The following is a 17,035-nucleotide window of genomic DNA, read 5'->3' on the forward strand; positions in this document are numbered from 1 at the left end:
AAACTCTCTCTGAAGACACCATCAGTGTCAACGTGCCCCTCTTTGTTCTCTCTGATAACAAATGCCATGAAATGGTGAAGTCGAGCATCTGACTTCTTCCTGCCCAGGGAGCTAGGCCTGCTGGGGCAATGGTAGGGTCCCTGTCTCCAGTCTCCACACGCCCGCCCGGGGCTGGTTGGCAGCTTTCCTCCTGCGGGATGGGCAGGGCGGGAGAACAGAGGAGGGCGGGCACAGGAGTGAGGGCCTAGCAGTCGCATGACAGGTGTGACTGACTGTCAATCAAGGCGCAATTAAGGCCCCCCGCCGATTTTGAAAAGCGACCGGCAGTGCAGTGGACCGGGCATGAACAGGGACTCCCACAGCCTGGCCCTGCTCCCGCTGGGAGCCTGGCTTCAGATCAGGTGTGCTGGACACTCTGCTGCGGGAGGTGGCGCGTGGCCATTGACCAACTTACTGTGGGATAGGGGTGCGAGCAGAACACCGTGTACTTCCGGATGATGCCGTTCAGCTTGAGAGGGGGAAGCCAGGACACGAAGACCATGGAGGCCGAGGCCGCAGCCGCCTTCACGCCCGCGGGCGGACCTGGAACTGGAAGAGGCCAGCGTTTAGTCACGGCTCACAGGACGCACGGGCCTTGCCCCCACAGGGCCCGCTGCAGCTGGGCGGCCCTGCTGCTCAGCTCTGAGGACTGGGTTCTGTTCTCCGGCGCCCGCAGGACACAATGGAGCCACATTCGTACCTTGAGGTCCTGACCCCTATGGCCTCCCAACGTGAACTTACTTGGAGACAGGACTTTTAAAGAGGCCGGTGAGCTAAAACGAGGCCATCAGGGTGGACCCTGCCCCACTGTGACTGGGGTTCTTGTTAAAAAACGCAAGTTAGACCCAGAGAAATGCATGTCTGCCAGGAAGATGACTTGAAGGGACACAGGGAGAGGAGGCCATCTGCAGCCCAGGGGACAGCCCTGGGCCCTCCTGGCCCTCAGGACATCCAACACTGGCCATAGCTTGCTTGGGTTTCTGGCCTCCAGAAGTGTGAGGCCACTTTGTGATGGCCTGTGAACCAACAGCTGCAGGTCCAGCTCCTGTTCTCCTGGGAGACTTCTCTCCATTCCTGCCCCTGTGACCTCCCATCCCTGAAGAGCTGGAGGGCTTCGGTCACTCTTGTGCCTTCTACGGTTTATGACTCTGAGGGGGCGGGGATGTGTGTCCTGCCTCTGCAGCAGAGAGGCATGACGGTGAGCGGCCTTGGTCACCAGGGGACACTCTTGATTGCCCAGAACCCTGCCATGGCTCCTCTGTACCCAGAGAGGGATGGAACTGTGACTCATGGTGAGGTCTTTGAGTCCAGGGGCAATGGCAGGTATGTATGTATGTACGGCACACCTCACCCAAGAAGGCAGGAAATGGCGTCCACGCTGTGAAGCAGGAGTGGGGCAGGGGCCGGCTGCACCCCCTCCCCATCCTCAGTTCTCTAGGCTGGGGAGGGAGGACGGGGCCGAGGTGGCGAGGCCTGGGAGACGGGGAAGGACACAGACCTGCTGTGGAGTGGCCTCAATGTCAGTCTGACTGTCCATGGGAGATGGTTCCCGCCAGCGGGAGGCCTTGAGGTTCAAGGCAGTAAGTCCTGGGGAGCCCAGGAGGGTCTCTGGGTCCCTCCATCTCCTCGGACAGCACAGCTGCTCAGTCGAGATTGTGGGAGGTGAGTGTGGATCTCCTCAGGGTCACCTTCACTCTTGTAAGTCTCAACGACAAAACCAGCCGCTCTGGGGAGAACCAGTTTGGGCTGGACGTGGTCATCACCATTTGCAGGTCTTGGCCAGTCCTGCAGACAGTGAAAGCTGGAAGAGGAGGTCCTGTGAGTGACGGATCCTGGAACATCTCCATTGTCCCGTAGGTGAGGGGTCACCAAGACTTCCACAAGCTGGCTTAGAGACGCCAGGATTCCTCCTGGGCACCCAGTGAAGAGGGTGTCCATTGAGCATTTTCATCTTCACGGACACCCTGGATGAGCCAATACTGTCCCCTCCTTCTGGAGAGCAACCTGCTGGCCAAGTCCCCATGCTGAGCACTGCCAGAGGCCAGCATCTCTCCAGGAGCCCAGGTGCTGCTTGCTCATTTGCAAGCCAGGTGTGACCATCTCTCTTGTCATGGGAAGCTGTGTGTTCATCACTATGTCAACCAATGAAATGCAAGCGCGAAAGAAAGATGTTTCCATGGCAATTAAAGGGCTGCCTCTGGAATGCTTCCTTCGATAGAAGTTAGGGAGGCGGGAGAGAGGGAGAGCTTTTCCTCCACTGATTAAAAAAATCAAGACAGGATCTTGATTTTATTAGCAAACATCTTGGTAGATTCCATTTTATTTATTTATCTATTTTTTTAACATGAAGGTCTAGAAAGCTTGTGTGGTTTTCATGAGCTCCTGGCCCCCACAGTGAATTTCTGACACCAGGGTTATTGGGTTGACATAAAGGGTGCAGCCTCGAGAATCCGTCTTCTACCTTCTCCCCGTTGGCCAGGCCAGGACTCCCCTGCTGAGCTGCACTTGCTGTTTTCTCTCATAACTGCCAAGCACGTCTCTGTGAGGGTGTCACGGGGACCTCAGGTGGACCATGCCCTCACCTGGGCTGAGCCTCTCCTCTCCCACTTCATTTCAGGAGGTGTCCCAGATGTCTTCTCAGTCAGAGGAGCTAGAGCCGAGAGTCCTCTTCCTCCCCTGAGGGGCGTGTTGAGTTCCTCCAGCCCTTCAGAGTTGCCCGGGGACAGGACAGGTGAGTGGCTGGGCTCCTTCCTGGCTGGGTGGTGTTCTCTAACACTGGCTCCCTTCTAGTTCCTTCAGTGTCCTCCTCCAGGCCCTGGGTGGATGGTGATACAGGGCTGTGGTATCCCTCTATCTGGAACCTTTTCCACCCTCTACATTTTCCCTGAAAACTCACTCTTCTCTCATGTTCTTCTAAATATCAGTTCCTCCAGGAAGCAGGCTAGATGGCCAGGGCCCTATGTTCTCTCTAGACTCTTCTCCATGGCATCTGTCAGAGCCCACTCAGGATGGCGTGCCTATGCTGTCTCCCCAACCAGCCTGCTGTCTCTCTAGGACTTAGACCAGTATCTGGAACATTCTAGATTCTCGATGCAGATTCTCTGAGTGAGTGGGGAAGTGATTTCATTAGTTAATGTCACAGCCAGGGTCTAAGGAGGTCGCGATCCTGCAGAGGCTTATCTGCACAGCTGCTCCTCAAGAGCATGGGTGGTAATTCCTACCACAATGGCTGGATCACTCCTGTGACCCTGCTACCTTATGTGGCAAAGGCGATGGGGTTTGAAGATGTATGATAGAAGGAGAGTTTCCTGGGCGGCCTGACCTAACCCAACAGGTCCCTTACATGAGAGGGGGACCAAGGGGGAGGGAGGGGGGTGGGAAAGGGAGAAACTGCAGGATGTAATTGAGTCGATCATGCTATGTGCATGTAAGAACACCTCACGATGAATTCCACGTTTATGCGTGTCTGTAAAGTACCAATTTAAAAAATAAGAAATAAATAGAAGGAAGCACAGTAGAGGAAGGGGAGCCAGGAGAGGGAGGTGGGGAGGGGAGGTGCAGCACTGGGATCAAAATGGAACAAATCATATCCCATGAATATAGAAGCATGTCAAACGAACCCCCCTATTATGTACAACTGTCATGTGCTAATGAAAGCGTTTAAAAAGAAAGAGGATCCCGAGTCCAGGATGGAGAGCAGAGAGATTTGAAGGCATGGAGACATTCCACCACTGGCTTGATACAAGAGTGTTGGCAGGGCAGGGTGGGGAGCGTGTGGCGGCTGGAGAGTCTCCTGGGGACATGTAGGTCTGTCATGTGGCTGTGGTGCTATCTACTGCACAGGACACTGTCCCACGTGCTGTGTGACCCTGGAGTCCTAAGCAGTGTTGACAGGCAGGTCTTCCCACTGGACCGATGCCGTCAGTGTCAGCTGAGGCTGCTCTGATGGTGGTGTGTAAGCACACACACACACACCCACACACACACTGGAAGGTCTACTGAGACCCACTGCCACAGGCACACACAGTTCAAGATACTGGCCAGAGCCTCCATGCATCTGCCTTACTCCTCTCAGCTGCGTCTTCAGAGGTCCCGCCAAAGGTGTAACCGAAGGGAGGGAGGGAGGGAGGGGGCCGATGTCAGGAATCACACCCGAGGCCCGCCTTTCCCCCAGCGCCTCAGCAGTCATGTGCATCAGCAGCGTGCTCAGCAAATATTTGAACTTGAGCACAACCATCTCTATTTGTACATATATAATGTTTATTTTTGCATAAAGAGATTGAGGCTAAAACCAGCTGATGCCTGCAGACTGAAAGCAGCAATTGAAAATTAATAGATTATATTCTGTTTGCACTCCTTTCCCATGGCTGTGCTTAGATTATAGTTCTTGGCAAATAAAACGATATTAGGATCTCACGGATGTTTCAGAGTTCAGAATTAATTGTTCTTTGCTCAAAAGCAGAAAGTCACATTTGCAAATAATCTTCTGCATTCCTACTACAAAGACAGAGGTAAAAGTTCTCATTGGTTGGGGCCCGGGCAGTGAATCTGAAACGTGAGCAATACTCACAGACTACAAGATTATGTGTATGGACCTGAAATGTAAAGGGTCCTCACATTTAAGGATCTGAGAAGACATCCTTTGGCCTGAGAATATGACCCCAGATCTGAGGATGTGTCTATAAGTCCAAGAATTCTTAGATAAAGACTGAGAAACTATTGAAAGGGTAGGAGATGTGATCTCTAAACAAATAATTGCAAAACATCCTTTGCAAAAGTAAACTTTTTGTCTTTACTGGTGATAAAATTTCCCTCTTTAGGATGACCATCGACCTCCATACACTAACAACACAACCTGGACCTTCAGGCCCCTTGAGGCTGTGGGGTTAGCACCAATGGTTAGGAACCCTGTAAGGCATACAGGGCTCATTGGAAGTTTCTAGTTAACATATTAACTTCTCTTTATTGGCGAGAACACAGATAAACACTGAAACTTCAATCTATGTCTAAAATAATGCCTTAATGAGGAAGAAGTTAGTGAACGCTGGCAATTATTTTACTGGCGCTCTGTCCATATTTTAATTCAAGTTGGCAGTGTAATCCCAAGTTCAAATAGATGACACCTCCTCAGCAGAGGGGCAGGCAGGGCCTGTAGTGTCAATTGGATGAAGCATTTCATCTGTGAGATTAGTCTCGGTCTTTTCTTTCAGTCAGACACAGAATTGCACTCACTTGTATTGACTGCTCACACATCATTGCTACTAGATACTGGGTCCACCAAGGTGGCCAGCACGGTTCTTTACCATGTGTAAATTAGTGCACTGGAGATGAGTTCATCATTATACTAGTTTTTGCCCTCCTTCCACCCAGTCTCTGCTCTGCTTCCTTCTGAAAGTGCTGATTTACTCTGATTAGTACTGACACTCAGTCTGTGTACCACCAGCCCAAGCGGAATCCTGGGCCCCTCCCCAGAGTATTTGGCAGACCCAAGGCAGGACATTGTCAATGCTGGTTCCAGAAGCAGGAAAGAGTTGTTGGACAAGTTAGACCTTGGGCCTTGAGGAGTCAAGTTTTGAGATCAAATTCTATGACTTCTAAAACTGGAGGATTCCTTAAAAGTTGATCCAAAATTGAGTCAATCAGAGCAGTGGAGAGCCTTCGCTTCTTATTGGAATTCTGTATTTTCTTCTGAAAAATGAGAATGTTGACATTTGTGTTGTGGAACCATTCACTCTTTAAATGATTCTTGCAGTGACATCTGATTACTCCTTAGCAATGTCAAGGAATCTTCCACCCCTGCTCTGAAGGAGTGGAGCAAATAACCCAGGATCTGGGGCAGGAGCAGCCCGCTGCAGGCCAAACTGGGTGGCCCACGTGGCTTGTTTTGTACGCTGAGTCCATACAGTCCAGTAGCCGCTACTTTGTTCATGAGGTCCGTCTAGTCCAGGGAGGGCTAGGTGAGGGGCCCAAGGCCCGTGGGCAGCAGGGGACAGTGCTGGCATTCACACAGCGCTTTGTCCATTACATTTTAAAATTGGATCGTGCCTCTTTTCACTCAGGGCTTAGCCTGGAGGGTGTTGCTCGTGATGAGTGGCGTGCTGTTGGCACTGCACTGTGACTAACTCAACATCTTTGAGCAGAGCTGGCTGACACTGCACCATGCTTGGGACGACTGTGTGTTGTAGAAAAACTAAAGCTGGTGAGGACTGATTTTGTGAACAGACACTATAATTTGAGAAGGGACCGAGTGGATCCTGTGTGCCGGGGGTAGATGGGGCTGGTCAGGGAGCAGGGCCTGGCTTGCCGAGATCAGTGCACCCTGCGTGGTGGAAGAGAGCCCTCTGAATGCTGGGAAATTGGGAGAGGAGATGGACAGGCTGGAGAGAAGGCCCAGTCCTTGCCTCTGTGCTGGGTTCCCAGCTTGGCTTCCAGGACTTATGTGGGAGGGGTTAGAAATGAGATTCTAGTCATCAAACCTGCAGATACTCAGGAGGTCACAAGAAGTAGGTAATGGCTCTCCCTCTTCCACCTTCCTGGCTTCCTGGGGAACTGAGTCCTGAAGACCAGACAGTGAGCTGTGAGCCCCGTCAGTGTGGCACATGGGTGTGTTGGGGACTTGGGCCAACACTGTCTCTGCTATGGGTCTGTGCTGAAATGTTTTTGGAAGACTCTGAAGGCACTCATTTGATATCGGCTGCTCCTCCTTGACTAAGCTGGGGGCAACTGCTTTGCTATTTATTGGGACTTAACTGTTCCTTAAATAGCTCAGAGAAGGCACCTGAGGGTCTCCCTTAGAATAATAGAAAACCCTTTGCAGTATGGTTTGTGTAGGTTTGGGTAATGGTCACGTAACCCAATCCAAATCGGATTAATAGCCGAAAACAAAATGAACAGTGATTTAAAATTTTACCCAATCATCATGAATCCTTGTAAGAATTTAAGAAAAAAAAAATCATACTGTGAAGCTCTTAAATCGCGGCCTCCTGCAGTGATTTAACTAGCCTAGAATAACGGGGCCTATGCAGGGCACAGTTTCCAGAGCTTATGAAGGTGCAGTTATCAGACCTTATGCTGTGGGCAGAGAGGCCCTGCAGTTGATCTAGGAGGATGCAAAACAGGTGCAGAGGTACTGAGGCAAAAGGCCTGTTTGTTTAAAATGATACTTGGCCCCATAAGAAGCAAAACAGAAAAGAGGAGGAAGAAGAGGGTCAGGAGGAGGGGAAGAGGAGAAGGGGGAATGGGGGGAGGAGGACTGGAAGGGGGAGGGAAGGGGGGAGGAGGGGAGGGGGAGGGGAGGGGGAGGGGAGAAGAGGGAGGAAGGGGGAGGGGGGAGGAAGGGGAGGAGTAAGAAGGGAGGAATAGTAGGAGGAGGGGGAGGAGGGCAAGGTGGGGAGGAGGAGAAAAGTTACAGGGAAGGGGACCCAGTGGATGCAAGGAGCGCAGGCAGCCCAGCCCGGGAGGCCTGAATGGCACTGCTGAGTGTTGTGAGGACATCAAGGATTTCCCCGAGTGAGGTCAAGAGCAGCCTGGTGGCCAAGGCTGAGAGTGACTCAACGGCTTCAGCCCTGGAGTGCTGCCACTTGGCAGGAGCCTGGCGTGTCCCTGGGCGTGCAGCCAGGAGCTGAGCTCTCCGCCTGCCGCCGTCCCGAGTCTCACCGTCCTCTTTGGTCCTGGTGAAGATCTGCTCGCTCCTGACCCCGTCCCCCGCGCGCGTGAAGGCCAGCACCTGGATGCTGTAGTTGGTGTACTTCTCCAGCCCGTCCAGCTCCAGGGACGGCTGTGTGGTGGTGACATTCTTAATCTCGCCCAGCTCTGGAGGAAAAGAACAAGGAAACAGACTCCCATGACGGACCCATCAGCACTCACATTCCCACGCTGTCCCCGGGGTCCCACAGAACCCAAGGGGGCAGGAGGCAGGCACCATGGGATACCAACATCATGACCGCCATTGGCATCGCCATCGCAGCCACCTGCCCCAGAACAGCAGGCAGAAAACTGACCTGGGCAACAGTGCTTCAGTCCCACCCCAGGCTGCCACTCAGGAGCCTCAGGCAGCTGCTGGCCAGCGTGGCCCTGGAGCCCCACACCAGCAAGCCTAGGTTCACGCTGTAATTCCTCTGTGCTCATTACAAAGCTCCTGCAAGTTAAGGTGTCTGTTTGCTTTTATTTTTTATCTACTCATATTTTTAAGTGCCTCACTTTGTCTCCAATGTCTGAGCTAACACCTATCCGGGTGGCAGATCCCACATGGTGACGCAGTATTGTCAACTGTAGTCACCAGGCGGTACAACAGAGCTCCCGAACGCGTTCCTCTTGCATAACTGAAACTTCGTATCTTTGGGGGAAAAAATAGAAAATGTGAGCGTGTGAGGTGGTGGATCCGCTCCTGAGCTGGGAGGTGGCGAGGGTTCACGGAGCACGCGTCTGTCAGGACTTCCACGTGCTCACCTTGAATGCAGTTTTAATTTGTCAGGGACACCTCAAAAAAACTTAAAAAAATAAAATCAAATATATAAGCAGGGAAAAAATGTGTCAGAGCAAGTGGCTCAGCAAGCTCCGCTTCTCACCTGGTGTGAACTGTGGCGTGTCAGCTTTTGCTGAATACACCCCCTTGCTGGAGCGGGACCAGCTAAGGGTATTCAAAGGCGAACATCATGCTGCCCCGTCTTCAGATGTTACCCAGGGCAGTGTGGGAACACTAGAAATGACATGTCAAGTGCCTGCGTGGTGAGCAGCCCTGGGTCTGGAAGGGAGTCACCTGCAGAGCCAGCGGTGGGGTGCGAGAAGCCCTGGGATCTGAGCATCCCACAGCAAAGTGGCTGCTGGTGGTTGCTGGGCAGGGCGTGCTGGCCAGTGTACTAAGGGATGACCAGATGTGAGAGGGGCCAGGGGATTCCTCCTGACTGGTGGTCACCTTTGGGCGTGTTTCAAAAGCAGTAAGAGCTCTCTTGCTCTCCTGCTTAGTAGAGGTGACTGACGTGCCAGATGCCCTTCCTTAGGTGCTGGCACTGCCCTAAGACTGGCTTCACAAATCAGTCCAACAGTCCCACGGCTTCCATTGCCCGTCCTGTGACAGACAGGAAGCAGAGAGAGAGGGTCAGCCTGCCTGAGGCCAGGACCCTGGAACGGTGGCTGAGAGCTCAGGTGAGGAATCAGCTGGCACAGACTCACATCCACAGTCCACAGTCTTGGCCGCTGGCCTGTGGTCTCTTGGTGAAATGAGGGCAAGCAGGCTGGAGCCCAGGGGAGGCGGCACCAAGATGACCAGGCCCGCTGGACACTCCCTCCTGTTGCCCTGCTGGCTGTCCTTCTAGCCTTTGGCCATCTGGGCACTGTGCAGAGGTTCAGACATTAGCAGACTCCCTTTCCTCCATCATACTGGCTGGGGAGCGTCCTTTTAAAAGTGTATGCTTTGGATCAAGGGTCAAGATGGAGCTGGATGTGACATCAAAGAGGAACCTGAAATAATGCATGGGGTGGTCAAGGCTTGTCAGGCACACACCAGGGAGCGAAGGGGTGGCATGCGGGTCACAGAAGCTCAGACCCCTGTGAGGGGCAGGCCTGCCCACCTGGGGCAGATGGTGGGCAAGTTCTGTGGGCAGGTGCCTTGCTGAGGACGGCCCTGTAGGGATGCTTCCGGAGGGAGTGGCAGGGGCCAGCCTTTAAGGTCACAACTAGGGGGTCTCAGCAGGTGACTTATGAAGGAGAAAAGCGCTTGCTCGTGCAGGTGGTCATCATGCATGCACATGCCAATCACTGAGCGCCCCAGATGCACAGGAAATTCTCCCCTCCGAGGGAGGGTCCTTCCACACTCAATCCTTGTTTTCATTTTCCTGAACACAGCTGGCACAGGCCCATTGGATGAGGATAGAAACCCCAAATGCTAATATGAAAACTTTAAACTTACAGCTCCTCAAAGTCTTTTCAGATTTAGAAACATCTGCACTTGGCAAAGATCCACCTACACCCACCCACACGCGCACACAATCAGGGAGAGTACTGATGCGCAGGCCGGTGCCGGTTCTGAGGCCTTGGCAATGTCCTTCGACAGCTCGAAGTCCTTGCTCTTTCATCTTTAAGGGTGCAGGGGGCCTGACTCAGAGAGAGTCCAGTGTCACAATGGGGCAAGCTGTGTGATGGGGACGGAATAGGATGAGAAGCAGGGTGGCTTCGTGGCCTTCCCTCCCAATCTGCTTAAAGAAAAGTCACAACTGCACAAAGGAGTTCAATCTGCCAATGAGTCAGAATCAAGCTGACCAGGGTCAGTACTTGGGTGTTCACTGACCATGTTTACCAACATGGCTTGGGGTCGTGCTGTTCTGATAAACTGATTTATCCTGAACCCCAAGTACAGCTGCGCTCGAGCCCCGATTCAGACAGCCCGAGCTCGGAGTCGAGTCTTGACATCCCCTCCTGCTCCCTGGGAGGACAATCTGCTGACTGTCGGAGAAGGGCAGACGGGGGAGGTGGTCCAAGCAAACACACGGCGTCCAGCACCTCCACTCTGCACACACACACACACACACACACACACACACACAGATGATCTAAAGTGCAGTGTTTAGTTGAGGGAATGAATCAAATAAACTGAAACAAATATGTAGAACAAATTTGGAAATCATATTCCCTTGCAAAACATCTCTTTGAAAACAAAATACTTTAATATATTTATTTATATCGGCATCATTCTCAGTTTTGAGGCAGAAAACAAAATAGGGGAGGGAATAATTTTTGAGGCAACCCCAAGGGCCCACATGCCCGGCAGACCCTGACCTTTGGCTCAGGGCCCTCTGTTGCTGTCTGGGAGACAGAAGAGATGAGAAGGGGCTAAGACTGAGGTACAAGTGGGGACTTCCCAAAGGGACAATTTTCCCAGCAATCTCTGATGAACTCTTCCCAGTGGGTCTTAAAATGTTTTAAATTTTCGGATTGCGATTTTAAAAACTCAGAAATTCACCGAAATATTCTATATTTAACTCGGTCTATCCAGTATATTATCAGGTATTTTATCAGATCACATTAATAATGAAATGATCGTACATAGTGTGTAAAGTATTTGAATCACTAGTTGAGCAGTGGTGGTGACATCTCTGTCTGCAGTCATGTGGTGGAGTGAGTGTGTGTTGTGTCTGGTGTGTATGATGTGAGGTGTGTGTGTTGTGTATTTGGGGTGTGTGTGTGATCTATGTGTGGTACAAGGGTGTGGTATGTGTATGGTGTGTGTAGTGTGTGTGGTTTGCATGCGTGTTGTGTGCAGTATTTGTGGGTATATGATTGTGATATATGTGGTGCGTGTATGGTATGCGTGGGTGTGTGTGTGGGTGTGTGCTGTGTGCGACGTTTTCTCCAGGTGTGGCACACACAGTCTCACATAGTCACTGTGTGCTCAAGCTGGTGTGAGGACAGCCAGCCTGGTACACAGCCTCAGGACTGGTAATGGCAAGGAGTGGCCTGCTCCCAGGATGTCACTCATCATGGTGGCAGGTAGGGAGTGGCTGTTCACAGCGGGTTGTCTCCAAGGCTCTTTCTTATCTTGGAAATTAAGCATGGAACTTCTACACCTGACATGGATCGTATTACCCAGTTCTGGAGGTAGAGGTATCTATCTGTAAGAACTGTACATATCTGCAAGCATTCTTTATTTAAAGAATCAAACACTGTTGAATAGTAAAGTTTGTAAAGCTTTCAAAGTATGAAGTCATATTGTCCACTTCTAAACTGAGATGTTAACAGGGAACGCTGGTAAATACAGGGAGACATGAACATGTGGAGATGAGGAGGAAGGTCACCTCTGGGTGTTGGAAATATTTCCGGCAGGAACAATAAAAGAAATGATTACAGCATAATTCTGCCTGTAGGTGAGCACGGTAGGGTCTTGGGTTCTGCCCAGTCAAGGTGAGGAGTGGAATCAGAAGTGCTATGTAGCTATGCCCATGGCATCTTGTCAATCAATTAGGACCTTTTGCAAATTTTCACTGCCCTTTTTACTTTTTTGGTACTGGGGATTGAACCCAGGGGTGCTTAACCACTGAGTCCTTATTTATTTATTTATTGGGTACCAGGGATTGAACTCAGGGGCACTCAGCCACTGAGCCACATCCCCAGTCCTATTTTGTATTTTATGTAGAGACAGGGTCTCACTGAGTTGTTTAGTGCCTTCCTTTTGCTGAGACTGGCTTTGAACTCACGGTCTCTACCCTCAGTCTCCCAAGTCGCTGGGATGACAGGTGTGCACCACTACCCTGGCTTCACGGACTTTTTTTTTTTTTTTTTTTTTGGTGGTGCTGGAAATGGAACCCAGGCCCTGTGCATGCTAGGCAAGCTCTCTGCTGCTGAGCTACATCCCCAGTCATTTTAAACACTTTCCTTGTATTGGAGGCGAGGTGGTTAAAGAAGCATCTACTTCCTACTGCCCTCCCTCCATGGGCACACGCTGCTGGGACTGGGGCTCTCTGCTGTCCAGCGCCCCTTCCTGCAAGACTAGAGTGCTCACTGAGCATCCAGGTCTCCTGGAGTCAGCACACAGCAGATGCTCAGTCACAGGTCCGCTGCAGGCCCAGCAAGTGCACCTCTCTAGAAGGCCTCCCGTGCTGGGAGTAAGAGGTGCGAGACCCCGCTTGGAAAGGACTCTCAGGTTGCCCTGAGAGGCAAGCCTAGTTACAGAGAGCAAAGGCCTGCACACTGGCCCTGACTTAGCAAATGGCCTCATTGACTCATGCATATTCTTTCCTTTGTGCTGCGCCTACAGTGGAGCCTGCTGCAGCCCGTGAGGCCCTGTGCGTTCGTTACCACAGTGGGGACAGAGATTTGATTGGTAGAACGAACCAGGACCAGCTCCTGAGGCAGGCTCTTGGGTGCTGGCTGTACTTGCTCCAACTCAGAGGAGAGCACCCATTGGGGGACCAGACCCAGAGCAGAGAAACACGGAGGGGAGCGTGGCGGGGGTCCCGGGGCAGTGGACACAGGAGGCTGGAAACCAAGAGGGGCGGGTGCCATACCAGCAGCCTCAGACTTAGGCAGATGGCGAGCAGACCCCGGGAGGCCTTCCCTGGGCTGTAGCCTTGCTGTGCACATAGCTCAGCGGCAGCCTGGCCTGACTTGCCATATCCGCCATCCAGAAGCAAAGACATCAGGATTGGGCCTCACTTGAAGACTTCTGATCCTGCTGCCACCTGAGTGGGTCTCTTATTCTGTCTCTTATTCTCTTACTCTTGTCTCCAAGAAGCAAGAGAATTTTTCCCAACTTGAAAGAAAAGACACCCATGCATGTGCACACACACACACACGCACACACCACACAATCACACAAGCAAGAGAAGGAACAAGGCAGAGAAAGAGAAAGAGAAGGGGAAGGAGGAGAGGAAAAAAAAACAAAAACAGAGGGTTCTGGACCTTCTGTGTGTGTGCACAGTGACTGGAACCCAGGGCCTCACACCTGCTAGGCAAGGGCTCTACCCTGGAGCCACACCTCCAGGCCCTGGGGTTCCAGATGTAATGACTCCTCATGGGAAATAATCATGTTCCTCTTGAGGCATTCTGGAATCTTCCTGAGACCTCTTGTAGTTCAACTACAGGAACCTAAATAATTTCTGTGCTAAATTTATTTGGGGAATAGGAAGTGACCAACTTTTTAGAATATGTATCACACAGAATGTTCTAGATAGAGATTAAACTTTGGATGCTGCCTGCAGAATCTTGGCATAGATACTCATAATTAGGAAAGTCTGTTCTTGCCTGATTTTCCAAAGGGCCTATGCTGCACATTGATCTTTGAAGGTATGTGATGTTTTAGACAGCTTGTATGCACCTGTTAAAACGTGGGATGAAAGACAGCAGGAAAGTGTCCATGGATAAAAGGTCTCAGTCATATCCTGAATCCCACCTTAGGAAAGGGGTCTGAAAATCCCCCGGCATGCTCTTTGAGGCAAGACTGCAGTCCTAGTTGAGTCCCCTTACCTCCATCCATGAGGTTGGCCCAGTATATGACTCTGAACCCCTGGAGAATTCCATTCAAGGCGTCCTTGGAAAGCGTGGACCAGGAGATTGAGATGCTTTCTGGCGATGTTGCTATGGCTTGGACATTTTCAGGGGGGTAACTGGGCACTGAAATGAAATAATTAGAATTTATAATAATAGTGGATGGTTTATGAGCAAAGCAATACTGAATAATCAACATAGGTTGATAATCTAACATGCAAGGATAAGGAAAAAAATTGCACTCAGGCCCCCCAAATAAAAGAAAAACACACCACTTCCTTATACAAACATTATGATAACTCAGTAAAATATCTTGAGTTTATGCATTTATCACACTGGATTCCAATTTAATTACTACACTTTTCAGGAGGTCATCCCAGACCCAAATTGAGCACACTTTTGATCTTAATGCTGAAGTAAAGACCATGCTTGTCTGATTTATTTTCTCATTATTCTATTTAAGTTACATTTACTTTTTACAGTGCATTCCCTCCATATTTAGTAACTTCTGGCATATAAATTGGAAGCTTAGCTATTGAAAAGCATGGAAAGTGACTACATAGACATAGCTCCTTCACTGTCTCCTTCCCACTTTTCAATACTGCAATGTTTTGTCAGAGGAAAGAGAGACAAGGAAATAGGAGACAGATTGCTAGAACATTCAAAGCATTTTAAATAATGAGTTTAGGCAAACCTTAGATGCAAGAGGATGCACATTAGCCACAGAAACTCACATCTTCATTTAAAAACACGAGCATCAAAACAAAACCCAAAAGGTACATTTAACCACCATTGTAAAGATAATGAAGAGAGAGTCTTCAAGTTTCTGCATATCTAAGATTTCTCATCCCTAAAAATTGTCAGAAATGTCAGGTGCAAATCATAATTCGCCTCCTCAAATCTCTGATCCTCTGGCTGATTACACAAGGTAATGTTGTGTGAGCCTCCTGCCTCAAAAGACACCATGATTTGCTACCATCTACCCTATGTCTTCTCTCTTCATCTAAAACACTAAGATGCTGTTGGACACCAGGGTCCTTGCTCTAGTTTCAAGCTGCTGGAAATTTGAACTTTTAGGCTGTTTTGTTGTCCTAGTGAAAGGGTGAATTAATTCATCATGGTCACTAGGGGGCGCTTGATCACTGCAAGATCTGCTCCAGACAGCCTGCTACTAAGCCTTGTTTCCTGGGGTCAAAGAATGCTTGAAAATAGAAAGCAATAATTAAAAAAAGAAAGGAAGGAAGGAAGGAAGGAAGGAGGCAGGGAGGAAGGAAGGAAAGAAGGAAGGAGGGAGGAAGGGAGGGAGGAAGGAAGGAAGAAAGGAAGGAAAAGAAATCTTAACATCGATTTGGGAGAAATTCTTAGAAAATCAATTTCCACATTCTAGTCCGGCTCCTGCAGTGATAGGAAGAGTCTTGGCTCATATGAGGAAAAGCCCGGTTCTTGTGCTTGAGATGGACCAGGAAGGTTCCGAGAGGGGAGTGCATCCTGGTTTTGCAACACAGACCTGCCCAGGATGTGACAGAGTGATGTGCTGGATGAGGTGCTTAGGGTGGCTTTCCCCCCAGGGGCCCCAGTCATGGCCAAGCCAGAGGGAGCCGGGGCATGCGGAGCCCAGAGCCAAGTATCCAGGAGGGAAAGGGTGGGCTGTGCCCCTCCAGCCACCTACCGTCCTCGAGGGTGGTGGTGATGATTTCCTGAGAAGAGGGTCCCGTGCCCGCCCGGTTGCAGGCCTGCACTACCAGGCCGTACTGGGTGAACTTGTTCAGGTTGTCCAGGGTGTAGACCTCGCTGTCCCCCGTGGTGTCGATACTGATGATGTTGAACTGGAAGTTGCCCCCAGTGCTGTACTCGCGGTAACCTATTTGGTAGCCACGGATAATCCCGTTTTGCAAATGCTTCTTGGGAGCCTAAACAGGAGAGGAGAGAATGTACTGAAGGCTTGTGGCGGAACCGGAGTGGGATCAGCACACGCAGCCACAGGCAAACGAGCACACGGCTGTTTGAAGGGTCAGAGGGCAGTCGTAGCAGAATCTGACACAAGGCTCCCTGTATTTAAGAGGGTCATGCTCCAGGACCCCTGGGGGAGGTCTGAAACCACAGACAGGCCAATCCTATAAACACTATATCCCTTTTCCAGAACATACATCTCTGTGATAAAGTCTCATTCATAAATGAGGTACAGCCGGCGACTCATAATAACTAATAAGGAAGCAGAACAACCATCACAATATACTATAAATTTTTTTTAAAAAAGTAATTTAAAACCGATGCTTGGTTTGTTTCTGAAAGTTTCCATTCACCGTTGTCAGATCAAGGTTACCTGCAGGTACCCAAAATCACGGAAAGCAAAACCGAGGTAAAAGGGGGCCTTCCTCACGGTGGAGCCTGGGCAGCAACTTCCTCCCTGCACGTGCGCCCTCACCCTCACCACCACCTCGGTGAGTCCTGCAGGACCGCTCTTCACAGGAGGTCACCGCGTGAAGGGGGGACCTGACTCCTCAGTCTCTGCTCTCAGACTCTGGGTCAGTCGGCCCTGGAGGACTAGGCTCACTGGTGGGAATGTTCCAGAAGACAGACTGGGTTGGTGGTGTCTGCCGGTGTGTGCACCAACCACCGCAGCTGAGCCAGCCTTCCTGCCTCCACCCATAGACCCCCACCAGGCTGGCCTCTGCACCCAGCGTCCTCCAGGCACCGGAACAGAACGGATTTCAAAGGATCACAGCCCTGGCCTCCTGGAGCCCAATTCTAAGGAAGCATCCCTGGGATGAGTGGAGGGGAGCTGAGCCATCATGGGGAGGTGGCCTCTTTCCTGAAGGCCCAAGTTGCCCTGGCTGCCGGTGGCTCTGCTCCGCTGAGGCGAAGAGCCCTTGAACTGCAGATGGTGCGGTTTGGGTTGGCCTGGGGGACCTGGGGAGCCAGACCCTTTCCAACCACATGAGCAGCACCAGGTGAGGCCCCAGGTAGTGGAGGACTCGCAGCCTTCAAGGCTGTCAGCAGATGCCATGGCTTATGCGCA

General features: G+C 51.0%; 1 protein-coding gene across 1 annotated transcript in view; it reads right to left on the reverse strand.

Annotated features, from left to right (window-relative positions):
• Dscam (DS cell adhesion molecule) overlaps positions 1-17,035 on the reverse strand; it is a 665,830-nt gene that overhangs the window by 83,127 nt on the left and 565,668 nt on the right. The window contains exons 17-20 of the mRNA XM_047564141.1: positions 15,686-15,926; positions 13,996-14,142; positions 7,696-7,851; positions 455-588 (exon numbers count right to left, since the gene is read on the reverse strand). Coding sequence (XP_047420097.1) covers positions 455-588; positions 7,696-7,851; positions 13,996-14,142; positions 15,686-15,926 — 678 coding nt within the window. The remainder of the gene's footprint in view (positions 1-454; positions 589-7,695; positions 7,852-13,995; positions 14,143-15,685; positions 15,927-17,035) is intronic.

The sequence above is a fragment of the Sciurus carolinensis genome, chromosome 9 (assembly GCF_902686445.1).
Source record: "Sciurus carolinensis chromosome 9, mSciCar1.2, whole genome shotgun sequence".
In the NCBI taxonomy this organism is placed as follows: Eukaryota; Metazoa; Chordata; class Mammalia; order Rodentia; family Sciuridae; genus Sciurus; species Sciurus carolinensis.